Raw genomic sequence first — 13,267 nt, 5'->3', positions numbered from 1 at the left:
CTTCAATAAATGGCAGAAATGTCCTCCTCTCTGTCCTCTTGGTAGCACTTAAACCCAGAGAGGGCAGGAGAACTCAACAGCCAGTTGAGCTGCTGGGCTGCACCTGTAACCGCTAAGAAGCCGGGGAGCCAGAGCGGAGCCAGAGCGGCCCGCAGCGAGGACGGCAGAGACGGCAATTTTCATTAAGTGCCGCTTGTCTCTGCTTCATACACATCCTGTCACTGACTTCTGCAAGCAGCTCTGCAAGACTGGTCCTGTTCTCGCTGAGTCAAGTATGGAAACCAAGGGCTGGGACAGAAACCCTGCAGGCGGCACCAGGAGCCCCCAGGAAGCCTCTCTGCCAGACTAGCCTCATAGACCATTTGGGGGAAAAGCAGCACCACACTGTTCTCTCAGCAGTGCGTGGCCCCTCATGAGTGCACAGTACGGGCCTCACGAAGCACAGGAAGTGCCACCTTTCTATGCGCGGAACCGCCCGTTTCAGAGATGGCCTCACCTGAGGTCCCGAGTAGGGCGACCTCTCCGTCTGGGGAACAGATCCTGGGGAAGACGCTGCCCCCGAAGTCCCGGTGCTCACAGGCCACTGGCCGTCGCTGTTACTGTAACGATTCTTGGTCTTCATGTAACTTTTAGCTTGCTTGCGAACCGAACTTTTACAGGCATGATCCGAATCCTGTGGCAAGACGTGAGCTTGAAGTTAACACTGAGGGGCTCACAGCTAATGTGGCTGCATCCACTCTATCCTCTGCCCCAAAATTGTAGCTGGGAACCCCCCACCAGTCACAGAGGCTTCCTTGGTGACTTGCACAGTGGTTGGTGCTCACGGAGGGTGGCCAAGGATGCTGTGCGTCTGACAAAGTCCTTGTCCCCAGACTTGCCCTCTTGAGGGAGGCAGCCCCCACAACACCACGAAAAGGGAGGGAGGTGGGAGATCAAGGAAGGAGAAGCTTCACCTCGTTGCTCTCCAGAGAGGCCTCACTGCTGACTCCCAGGGCTCTCGTCAGGCCCTCGCTGCTGCTGCTGTGCCTCACGACCCCCAGGTTGGCGCAGAAGGTGTGCTCTTCTGACAGTGAAGACAGGGGCAGGTGACCACAGGTCTCCCTTGCGAGGACTCCCCAGAGCCCTGCACGCATTGCATCCGTCAACTCCTGAAATAGCTGGCTGTTTTCCTCTGATGCCAGGCCCAAGCCCTGCTGCCCTACCGCGTGGACAGGAGTTCTGCCTGTTTTGTTCGCTGATAAATCCAGGCATCTACCTAGAGCGGTGCCTGGCCCACCGCACACTCCGTCCACAGCTCCCGAATGGATGATGCATGGAATCTAAGAGACATTTCCCTGAGGGCTTGCAGTCAAGATCGACCCTTGTTTGGAATGAGTCCCCCAGATCCTGCACCGACACTGGGCCAGAAGCTGCCCCTCACCTGTCTCCGTGCCACGTTCTTGCTCCTCACAAAAGCCAGGCCCTTCTGTACCCTTCACCCCCTCGTTCTCTACTGGCCGGACCTGCCACAGCTCTGGGCCCCGCTGGGGGGTCGGGGGTAGTGCACGCGAACTCCCAACTCCCAGTGGAGCCCGCAGCCAGCGGGGCGGGGCACACATACCCCGACTGCTGCTGCTGCTGCTGTCCACGTCCCGGTCATTGATCGGGGAGGTGACGTCCCTGTAGCAGAGGCCCCCCCCTTCAAGCGGGTTCTCATCACTGCTGTTGAAGGTGACATAGCCAGGCAAAGGCACCTGCTCTGTGGACAGAACGGGGGACATAAACCCACATGAGCACGAAAGGGACGAGTTCGTCCTTCCAAATTCAACCACCCCAGAGGAATTTCAGCGTGAGGGAAGGCCCAGGATTTGGGCAAGCAGAGAGAAAATTCCTAACTGGCCGTTACCCCATCCGCTCACCACAGTAACCTGGGCACAAATGCATGGTCTGCAGGTGAGCAAAGACTCCGGGGGGTGTGGGGACCAGGTTGTGTCCCACGGCAAGAGCACACGGGTCAGGACCAGCGCCCGGTCCGACCTGGTGCCGCCTCCATCACACCAAGTGCTGCTTTTCCAAGTGGACAAAGCAGGAAATGGTTAGCTGTGTTTATAGATTCCTGAGCCTCAGGAAAACCAGTCACTAAGTATTCCTCGTAGCTGGGAACAAAATCTCACACACACCAGCCTTCGTGCTCCCTGTGGCTTTTCAACACACACATCTAGGGGCGCTGCTCTTTGGGTCCGTGCGCCCCAGCCAAGGAGACCTCGCTGAGCAGGGAGGCGGAGGCCCCGGGCTAAAGATTAACAGCAGTAACACCAAGTTACATAACCTCTGAGTGCATCTGCCGGCAAGAAAATGTTTTTTCATTACTGGCAATGAGAATATACGTACATACGGAGAATTTAAATATCACAAGGTGTAAGAGGAAAACCGAAATTATGAAATGGCACAACTAAGGGACAATGAGCGTCACTCTTTGGTGAAGACTTTCCTGCCTACGTGGGCGCGTAAACAGATTTGTGTATAAACGGGCTTCGGCCAGATTATTTTGGTAACTTGAACAAATTCCATTTTAAAAAGGATGTGTTGTACAGCAACACAAGTTAATTAGCACCCCCACCCTGGGTAAGACCCATCCTTTCCGGGCCCCCACCACATCTCCGGTGGGACAGGGACAGGCAGCACGAACTCCTCACCAGAACCCAGCCAAGTGCCCCGGGGCTCTGTGCTCACAAGCCCGCTCCACGGGCAGGGGCGGAGGCCCAGGCCGCTCTCGCCCTGCAGCAGCCTGCCCACGGCTGGGGGCAGCTTCCCCAGTGGCCCAGTCAGCCCCCCCCCCCCCGCCCCCTGCCTCCCGCAGTGGCTGATGGGAAAAGGTGGGCCTGGAGCTCCCAACCCAGCGCTAAGGTCAGGCCAGAGCAACAGCATCCGTGCCCCTGGCACCCCCCAAGAGCACCGCACTCACCATGAGGCGCTGACAGTGGGAGAGTAAACTCACGTCTAGCCCACTAAGGATACCATCTGACCATTCCGCAGTCTAGCACTTGGAGAAAAGAGAGCAACCGGCTGCCAGAGACCCATCCAACTCCAGCGGGGGGAAAGGGGGCAGAGACCAGACTTCAACATTTTCTCTGCACTGGCTGACCTACCACATGATAAATGAAATCCCAGCTTTGCTGTATTTGTGCTGCTGGAGAGAAAGTTCTATTTGTAACGTAACCCACGGAAAGGAAGATCAAAGGATGAACCCAGAAGCGAGCCAGTGATTAATGTCTTTCTATCCCTATAGTCAACTCTGAGTCTGAGCTACAGCCCCCACCCAGCGCCCACACTTCAAAAGGCCGAGAAGCATCCGCGGTCATCAGGCAGCATCTGGGGATGCACTGCTGAAGCGCCGCAGGACGTGGGAGCACTCACCACGGCAGGGCTGCTGCAGCTTGCCTCCAAGTCCGATGGCTGTGATCCTGGCCAGGGCTCGAGGCCCCTCATGGATGCTGAGGCCCTTCTTCCGACAGGGCCTCTGTCTCTGGGGAACGGGGCAGGATTCATCCGAAGAGCTTAGATCTTCAAATCTGTCTGTGGGTCAAACACCAGAATTAAGACATTTTATTCAGTGAGGGACTAATTTACTAATCCTCATAATAGGTGGGAATAAAATCATAATTTGTTTTCTCATATTAAGAAGGAAAAAAATGCGTTTCCCAGGACATCACTAGAAAGCAATGGCATAATGGGCCAGTCCACTGCTCAGAGGGGCCACAGGGAGATCTGGAGAAAGAACAAGCTTGCTAAGCCTGAGTCTCAACTGAAAAAGTTCGTCATGATGGGGGACTTCTTGTTCTGCTCTTCGAGTTCCAGAATTTTTTTTAACAAGTATGTATATTTTAAACCTGAAATAAATGTTCTGAGATGGTAAATAAGATTCATCTTTTCATAGACAAGGACTGTATCAGCCACAACTTCCTAACAACTGGGTATTCTCCACCCGCACTTCTTGGGGAACAAGGGGCATGTGCCAGCCGTGCACCAGGTCTGGGGAAGCACTCCACATGCCACCCGTCACCGTTTAAGAGCTCGGCACACTCACAGCCATTATCATCTTACAGCTTTTCACAGTTTTCCTTATTTTATCATACCTGGAAGACAAAATTCACGACTATATTTGTATAAGGCTCCCATCAGATAAGACCTCATCCTTGGGCTGGTACACTGGGGCTCAGGTGCCAAAGGAGCCCCTCATCCCACTGCCCCCTTGTGAGGTGGTGTCCATCACAAACAATCCCAAGGCCAGGAAGGGAGCCAGGCCGTGGACGGGGAGAGCTCACTGGCGTGAACATATAGCTCAGGTCACTGACTGCCTGCAAGCAAGGGTGTTACTGAGCCAGGTTCCAAACCTGGCCAGTGACCCTGAGCCGGTCACCCTCTCTTTTCCCCACGTAGCTTGCTCCCATGCGCTCTAGGATCTGTGCCACCAGGAGCAGACTGTGGTCCCGCCAGGGAGAAGAGGGAGGAGTCAAAGAATGAAAGGACAAGGGAAGGGGGTAACCGAGGCAAAGGGAGCTCCGTGAATCTGCCCCTCCCAGCACGTCCTCTCAAACCTGACAAGTCAGCAAGGACAACTGAGAGAGCCACATGAATCCCACCCCTTCCACAGAAGCAGGACGACAGAGAGCACCCCACCCGCCCTGTTCCTCGCTCCTGTGGAGCGGAGCCACATCCGTATCTCTTCTCGCAGCGACACTTCTTGCTCACGCCCACCTAGACTCCTAGGAGAGTGAGCGGGTCTAAAAGAAAGCCACACCCGAAGAGAGACGAGGGGAAAGAAGTGCCAGTGTTGCCCCCAGAAAAAGGCCATTCTGTGGCAGAAGCAGCATCCTGGCAGAGGGCTGCACAGCTCCAGAGAAGCAGCTTAAAAATGCACACGGGACCGAGGGAACAGGAGCGCCCCACTCCTGGGAGACACCTTTGGAAACTGAGAAGTGAATAGCAAAGGCAAGGGGGGGACCCCAGGATCTGGCAAGACAGAAACATATCAAGGACACATAAGGCTTGGTCTCACGACATCCTCCTCCAGAAACAAAAACAACCAAAAAACCCCAGCTAGCCGGGACTCCCCTGGAGACATTGGGGAGGGAGTCCTGAAGCAGGACCCTCCCGCCAGCCAGGCCGCTGAGCCCTGATGAAGCACGGAGGCTCCAGCCATCCCCACACACCACCGCTCTGAGGGGACACAGATACCAGGGGCCAAACACCACAGCGAGTCAAGACGCCCCTCCCTCTGAACCACCATCACCAAAGAGGGAGAAGAAAGCGAATATGCACTCTGCGTGGATACATCCTTAAACAAGCATGCAGGAGTGGAAAAAGCACCCTGCTTCAGAAATCCAAAACCAAGAACAAAAAGACATAGGCACGGGCTCACAACGGTGAGAAAGGAACTCAGGGAAGAGGGAGAAAATAAAGGTCAACGGGGCACCTGGCTGGCTCAGTCGGTGGAGCGGGCGACTCTTGACCTCGGGGTTGTGAGTTCGAGCCCCATGTTGGGCACAGAGATGACTTAAAAATAGAATCTTTAAAAAACAGAAAGAAAAGGTCAAATTTTTGAAATGAAGATTCAGCCACAAGGAGCCTAAGGCAGAACAGACTTGAGTAGAAAAACAGTACTGCAGGAAAGTGAGAAAACCATCAAGAATGAACAAGAAAGGGGAGAGAGAGGATTGAGCTGGGAGGCAGGCGAGACAGAAATGACACAGGAAAATAATCACTGGAACTTTTTAGAAGGAGACAGAGAAAGAAACGGTTTTGTAGACCTCTGTGTAAGTTTGAAATCCTGGAGGTAAGGACTTCCTAGGAAAATGCAGTTGACCAAACCTGGCCCCCATGAAATGAGAAAGCTTAAGTGGACCAATTTCTACAGAAGAAACAGGAAAACTTACCACAAAGAAAGACCAGGTCCAGATGGTCTCACAGGAGAATCCTGCCAAACCTTCAAAAACCACAGGGCATCCATGCTGCATAAATTGTTCCAGAGCACAAAAAAGGAAGGAAAACTCAAATTCTCTGTATGATGTATATTGATGTCTACACCCAATAAAACAGAATCACAGACCAGGATCATTGACAAATGAACAGCCATCCGGAAACACTAAGTAAAATACTGGCAAACAGAATCCAACATCACATTAAGAAAATAATACACCACGTGGCATTTATACTAATGATGTAAAGTTGTTTCACTATTAGAAAATTCACTAATATATTAGATCTAAGGAGAAAATTAACAATTGTCTCCACAGATGCTGAAAAAGCCTTTGACAAAATTCTACACTTATTCCTGTAAAAAACACTCAGGAATATAGAAAATGCCAGATACATTCTTAACATGCACACCTTACCCTTCAAGCCAGCATCTCACCTAAGGTGGCATTTTCTGCCAAGGTCAGGACCGGGTGAATGACCACTGTCCCCAACACACTCAATGGCTTATGAGAAGTACTAGCCAATGCAACTAAATGAAAGAAATTAGAAGTACACAAATCAGAAAGGAGCAGTAAATCTATCTCTATGGGCAGACTGTATGGTAGCATACCTGGAAAACCCTGGAAAATCAATAAATTCAAGCAATGAAAGAATTCAGTAGAGCAGCAGATTATAAACTGGCAAGCAGACGCCAACAGCCTTCATACAGACAATAAGCAGTCAGAGGACGTGAAGGCAGTGAAACCCCATTTACAACAGCAACAAAGTCAGACACTTAGGAAGAAAAAATAAGTTCTATGCACAATGTCTAGGAGGAAAAATTTTAAACCCTCCTGTAGACACAGGAGGACACTTGAACAAAAGACGTCCCTTGTTACAGAGGACGACTCAAAGCATGAACGGGTAGCTGATTTCTCAATCTGCCACAGTCTCAGTAACGCTGTTTCTACGCAGCTGGACAAGATATGTTCAGGTTTACACAGAGAAATACACGAGCAGTAGTGGGGAACCCTGAAGAGGGAAAGCTGCAGGGGGGCTGGCCGACCAGAGACAGTCCGACGTACTACAAAGAGCGTCTGCAAGCCGACGAGGGTGTGGGTCTGGTGTGCGGACAGACAGAGCCAGGGAACAGAAGAGCAAGTCCAGAAACAGACCGGGGCACAGACGGAAATTCAGAATACATGACAAAGACAGCCTCACAGATGACTAGGTCAAAGATGGACTGTTAAATAATTTAATGAAGCCAGGACAATGGGGAAGCCATCTGAGAACACCACACCTCACGCCATGCATGACAGTAAAGTACAAATGGATCAGAGAACTAAACATAAAAAATGAAACCATGTAAGTACCAGAAGAAAATGGACAAATTCTTGTACGACCAGGAAACATGGAAAGATCTTCTATGCTGCCAGGTCTACAAGCAATAAAAGACTGATGAATCTGACTGTATAAAATTAAAATACTTCGTATGGCAATGAGCACCACAAGCAGTCAAGAAACAAGAGCTGTAAGCAGTCCCGTTCGGAGGCTGCCCGCCCGCCTGCCCCTCCATGGGCACCGCCGGCAGCCCAGGCACACCATCGGCCTGGCTGGGCCCACTGCACACTAACGGGTCTCTCTCCTGTCAGACCAGCGCGCTCAACCTCGACTGCACGGCGGAGCCTCCTGGCAAGGCTGTGGGAGCCAAAACTCCGAGGGGCAGGTGGGAGCCGGCAGGGGTGTTGTCCTCTCCCAGCAGAACTCCATGGAGAACACGGCGGTGCAGAAGCAGGTACCTGGGCTCCGATACAGGTTCTTGGGCAGAGAAGGCGAGTGAGCGTCTATCAACCCCACGATCTTCATGTGTCCATACTGCTTGGCCAGCATCCGGGCTGTGGCTCCACTGTGGTCTCTCGTGTCCATTCTGACTCCCTGTGAAAGTTCATGAAAGTTCGCAAGCTAGGAACCTCCCCGGGAAAGCACTCTCATTCCCTAGATGCGGCTCCAGACCCCAGCTAAGAAGCGCACGGGCTTCTCAGAGCGCAGCAAAGGTCTGTGCCCCGGGCCCTCTGCAGCCCCGCATCTGCGCGAAAAAGAGGGGAAGGCCTGTGAGGGCCGTCACTGTCCTTTAGGGCAAGGTGGGGGGCCCCGGGGAGGACCTCGGCAGCAGCTCGGCAAAAGCTCTCCGCCCCCGCCCCGCAGCCGATCATTAAGGGAGTGGCGGTCAGGGGCTCCAGGTGGGGAAGGGCACGTTGCTGGCACGTTGCAGGCCACTGGGGCCAGAGCCCAGCCTTCACCCTTCGCACCTGGGCAGCCCCGCCTCGCTTCACTTCTCTCCATGAGAGAAAACTGGAGACAACAGATGCACCAGAGAAGCAGCCTTTAAAAATCGTAACCACCACGAGACCACCAGCCTTCTGAAGAAGAGTCTGGTCATTTTTATCCAAAGCCCTAAAATGTACTTAGAGTCTTCCGCACAGTAATCCCACTTCTCTCTCTCCTAAGGAAGTAACCCCAAAGAACAGAGAAAGCTTTTATAACACAGGTGTTGGGTAGAACATATCTGCAATAACGAAAACCTGGAGACCTTGTGAAGGGGGGTGGAGTCAGCCATGTTATTGCCATAAATCTGGTACTTAAAAATAATTGGTATAACCAAGTTTTGGAAAGGACCACGATACGTCTTTGTGACATATAAGGTACAAATTGTCCTTATGAGGAAGAGAAGACGACGCAGACACATGGGGGAAACAGCACAGGAAGACAGAGGCAGAGACTGGGGTGACGAATCTACAAGCCAAGAAACACCAGGAGCCAATGGGAATTCAAAGCCAAACCGAGTTTTCCTCCCAAAGCCTCTGGAGGGAGTGTGGCCCCACTGATGCCTTGGTTCTGGCCTTCTGGCGTCCAGGACTGTGAGAAAATAAATTTCTGTGTTTTAAGCCCACCAACTTTATGGTAAATTGTTAAAAGCAGCCACAGGAAACTCACACACCCATTAATGTGTGGATGGTTATGTCAGTCAAGGCGCATCAGTGCCATCAAGCTCTGCGTCAGAAAAAACGAGGCAGGTTTCTCCGTACTGATGCGGGAATAAGTGTGTGGTATTTTGCTAACATTTAAAAACAGGCTGCACAAGGAGATGGACCCGTTTATGTAGCTGGATTCCATTTACGGAGAAATCTATTCACCGCTGTTAACACTGGGGGGAGGAAGCAGTGTAAGAAAACTTAGAGGTTTTTTAATGCTTATTTCTAAATTTTTGATTAATTATCCTGTAAATTTTATTGTTTGACTTTTTTTTTTAAGCCTGTAGGTTATATTACTTTCCTATGTTTTTTAAATCATGAGAACAACATACATTGTACGGGCCTCAGACACCCCAGGTTCAGCTCCAGACCGCCCCCGCGCCCCTGCAATGAAGTGAGTATCGCAATAAAACAGATCAAATGAAGTTTTTTTGGTTTCCCAGTGCATATAAAAGTTATATTTATACTATACTGTAGTCTATTAAGTGTGCCACAGCATTATGTCTAGAAACACAATGTATATACCTTAAAGAAATTAAATACTTTATTGGGGCGCCCAGCTGGCTCAGTCAGTACAGCATGAACTCGGTCATGAGTTCAAGCCCCCTGTTCAGCACAGACCTTACTTAAAAAAGATAAACTTTATTGCTAAAAAATGCTATCTGACTTTTCAACAAGTCATAATCACTGATCACAGATCACCATCACAAATAAGACAATAAGGGCGCCTGCGTGGCTCAGTGGGTTGCGCGTGTGCCCTGGCTCAGGTGGTGACCCCAGTCGTCCTGGGATCCCTCAGATCGAGCTGCGCTGGGCTCTCTGCTAGGCAGGGAGTCTGCTTCTGTCTCTCCCTCTGCCTCTGCCCCTCCCCCTGCTCATGTGCTCTCTCTGTCTGCCCTTTCTCTCAAATAAAATCTTAAAAAAAAAAAAAAAAAGATAGTAATGAAAAAGTTTGAACTATTGCAACAATTACCAAAATGTGACCCAGAGACACAAAGTGAGTGAATGCTGTTGGAAAAATGACCCATAAACTTGCTTAAGCAAGGTCTCCACAAACCTTCCATCGGTAAAAAACGCGGTATCTGTGAAATGCGATAAAGTGAAGCACGATAAAATGAGATGGCCCGTACACATTTAGCACAGGTTACAGGAGCATTTCCCCGCAATATCACGATCACTGAGGATTTAAGAGAAGTTAAGAGCATATTTTTCAGAGCTTACTTGTTTATATACTTTTACAGGTTCACGGAAGGCACAAGGAAGTTATGAAATCATTGTTTAAAAAGCTCTTTAAAATAAAAAGCTCTTTAAAAAAGGAAATATGTATCTCTGAGAGGTGATGGATGTTGACTAAACCTGCTATGGTATTCATTTCACAATGTATACTAAATTCAAATCATCTGTGGTGCACCTTAAAACTTATACAATGTTACATGTCAATTGTATCTCAAGAAGACTAGAAAAAGTATTTTAAAAATAAAAGATAAAAAAAAAAAGGACCACGATACAAAACTGTACCTACATTACAACAGCAGCAAAACAAAACAAAAATGTGTACAACACTGGAAGAAAGTGTGTCCAAACTGTTAATATTTCTAAGCAGTAGGATAGGGGGATTTTCCCCATCTTCCTAATCTTCTGTATTCTCTAAATTTACTACCATGAGCACACTTACTTTGAAAGTGGAAAAGACAAACTTTCCATTTTAAAAGCTTCAAACAAGCAGTCTGGGGTCTGAGGGCGGGACCCCCGGAGCTCAGTGCTCTGGATCGCAAACCAGCAAACAGCAAACGTGCACACACCCCTTGACCCAGCAATTCCACTTCCAGGGATTTAACCTTAAGAAATAATTAAAGACCTACACTAACATTTAGGATTTTCCCAGCAGCACTCAGTGCCATGAGAACCAGGAAGAACCTAAAATCAGGAATTAATGAAATAAGAGGGAACACAACTAGAAAGTGGAATGCCACTCCCCCATGTGTACGACAGGTCCATCCAAGTGGATGTATTAACAGGGATGGGGGTGCACAGGATGATACAAAACATTCTGTATAATGGGACTCCACTCGGACTTAAAATATCTGTTAAAAAACCAGGAGGATGCTCGACAAGGTGTTAACATGGGCTGTCCCTGGGTGATAGGATTATGAGCAGTTCTGGCTTTCTTTTTGCTTCACTGTACTTTCTAATCCTTCTAGAGCAGATATGTATCAGAGTGTAATAAATATTTACTTATGCACTCTTCGAAAACCTATGATCAACTGACAGTCTTGGTTGAGCCTAGTACAGAAGGTGATAATCACACGTCCTCTGGTAGGAAAAAACTACATCTTTACAAGACCCTGACTGAGCTTACTTTCTCTAATCTCCCACTTTCAAGAGCTCTGGTTAGAAATCAGCTCTGAAACCTTCATCCTTCAAAGATCATTTCTAGACAGGTCTGCAAGCAGAAACTGAAGGCACTCAAAAGGCACAAACTTCCATTTGTAAGATACAACACTGTGACCGCAGTGAGCACGGCCATATGATAAACACGCAAGTTGTTCGGAGAGTAAATCCCGAGTTCTCATCACAAGGAAGCAATCGGTACCTGTGTCTGCGTCTGCATGAGACGATGGACACTCACCAGACGTACTGTGCTCATCACTTCACGACACACGTGAGTGACATCAGTGCGCCGCTTACCCGCAACTTTTACAGCGGGTCTGTCCATTACATCTTGGTAAAACTGGGTGGAGGTGGGGGAGAATTTCTAGTTTCAGTTTGATAGAAAGAACCCAAAGGTTTCAAGCAGAATAAACAACACCATCTTTACTGCAGGATTTTAACTATCACGTTTTTAAGCCCAGAAGTCTTCAACCTCAGATTACAGGTAAAAAAAAAATCTTTACCTGTACAGATCATAGGTAAAGAAGAAAAAAGCAGAATATTCCCTAGTGAGTAAATGAGGAAGAAACAGAAGAACAAGGTCCCTGAGGTTAGGGAAGAAAATACTAGAATTTCTGTTTATCTTTTACATTTTGGAGGGTTTTCTTCCAATTTTATAATGTATGTAACATATTCCTAGAGACGTACATGATCAAAACTCATTCTGACAGGAAAGCATGATCAAAGCTTTGGAGACAGTGGCCCAAGAGGATGGTGGGCACACCTGTCACATGGAGACCAGGCCATCAGCTCAGCTCTCCCCAAGGAGGCCTCATCACGCCCAGATCATCCTGCTTCCATGTTGCTGCCAGGGCCTGACCCCGCCAAGAGGAAGGGAATGGGGTGCAGCCCTCTCCTGCCCTTGCAGAGCACAGGGAGCCCAGCCTCCTGCAGCTCCCCGTCTCCAGGAATGGGGCCTGGCTCTGGAGGGCCAGCGGGAGACCGGCAGCCCTGGCCCTCTAGCTCCCTCAGGTCTAACCCTGACAGAGGAGGAGGAAATCTGCAGGAAATGAGGAGCAGAGAACCCGTGCAGGGCTAGCCACACAGCCCCCATAGCAACGGAAGGACGTGGCCCATCAGCCACATGCTCCCAGCCATGCCCGCCAGCCCCGCACACCTGCCCCACACCCCAAAGCAATCATGGCAAACTGACCAACACCTTCTATTCCTGATCAGTGCTGGGGCCAGATCTCATAGTTGATTTTCTGAATATGATCACTGTATGTGATCATGAAGGTAAAACTTTTCAGGAAATACATACTAAATAAAGTATTTAGGAGGAAAAGGGCATTACATTATGTTAGCAACTTACTATCCAATGGTCCCAAGAAGACAATATATATATATAAAGAGAGACTAATATACAGAGATGAAATGTTAATATCTTGGCAATCTAGTGAAGGTACGCAAATTCTTTGTATTATTTTGACATTTCTTTAAGTCTGGAATCATTTCAGAATTTTAAAATTTGGGGCGCCTGGGTGGCTCAGTCGGTTAAGTGTCTGCCTTTGGCTCAGGTCATGATCTCAGGGTCCTGGGGTCGAGTCCCGCATTGGGCTCCCTGCTCAGCGGGGAGCCTGCTTCTCCCTCTGCCTTAGCCTCTCCCCCTGCTTGTGCTCTCTCTCTCAAATGAATAAATAAAATCTTTAAAACAAAAACTTTAAAAAATTTTATTTAATTTAAAAAATTTCCCAAAAGAAATCCAATATAATTTGTTTCCCCTCAATACAAGTTGCCCACAACACAAAATCTCATTCCCAGCTGGGGAATAAAGGTACCAAGTGAGGGCATAATCTTCATGGTAGATAAATTATCTAAAATCTCTGATTTTCCAATATGTTTTCCACTTAAAAAATTATGTGAATGTC

The 13,267-nt window shown here is 49.1% G+C and overlaps 1 protein-coding gene across 7 annotated transcripts in view; it reads right to left on the bottom strand.

Annotated features, from left to right (window-relative positions):
• The window catches only part of ANKS3 (ankyrin repeat and sterile alpha motif domain containing 3), a 30,104-nt gene that overhangs the window by 5,363 nt on the left and 11,474 nt on the right, over positions 1-13,267 (bottom strand). For 5 of the 7 annotated variants that reach the window (XM_040635374.1, XM_040635375.1, XM_040635378.1 and 2 more), the window contains 5 exons: positions 7,737-7,872; positions 3,397-3,555; positions 1,601-1,738; positions 954-1,123; positions 497-673 (listed from right to left, as the gene is read on the bottom strand). In XM_040635374.1, coding sequence (XP_040491308.1) covers positions 497-673; positions 954-1,123; positions 1,601-1,738; positions 3,397-3,555; positions 7,737-7,872 — 780 coding nt within the window. The remainder of the gene's footprint in view (positions 1-496; positions 674-953; positions 1,124-1,600; positions 1,739-3,396; positions 3,556-7,736; positions 7,873-13,267) is intronic. The other 2 variants (XM_040635376.1, XM_040635377.1) reach the window with 2 other exon arrangements.

The sequence above is a fragment of the Ursus maritimus genome, unplaced genomic scaffold, assembly GCF_017311325.1.
Source record: "Ursus maritimus isolate PB19 unplaced genomic scaffold, ASM1731132v1 scaffold_2, whole genome shotgun sequence".
Taxonomy (NCBI): Eukaryota; Metazoa; Chordata; class Mammalia; order Carnivora; family Ursidae; genus Ursus; species Ursus maritimus.
The sequence above is the reverse complement of the archived record's forward strand: the minus strand, read 5'-3'. Positions and strand labels throughout refer to the sequence as shown.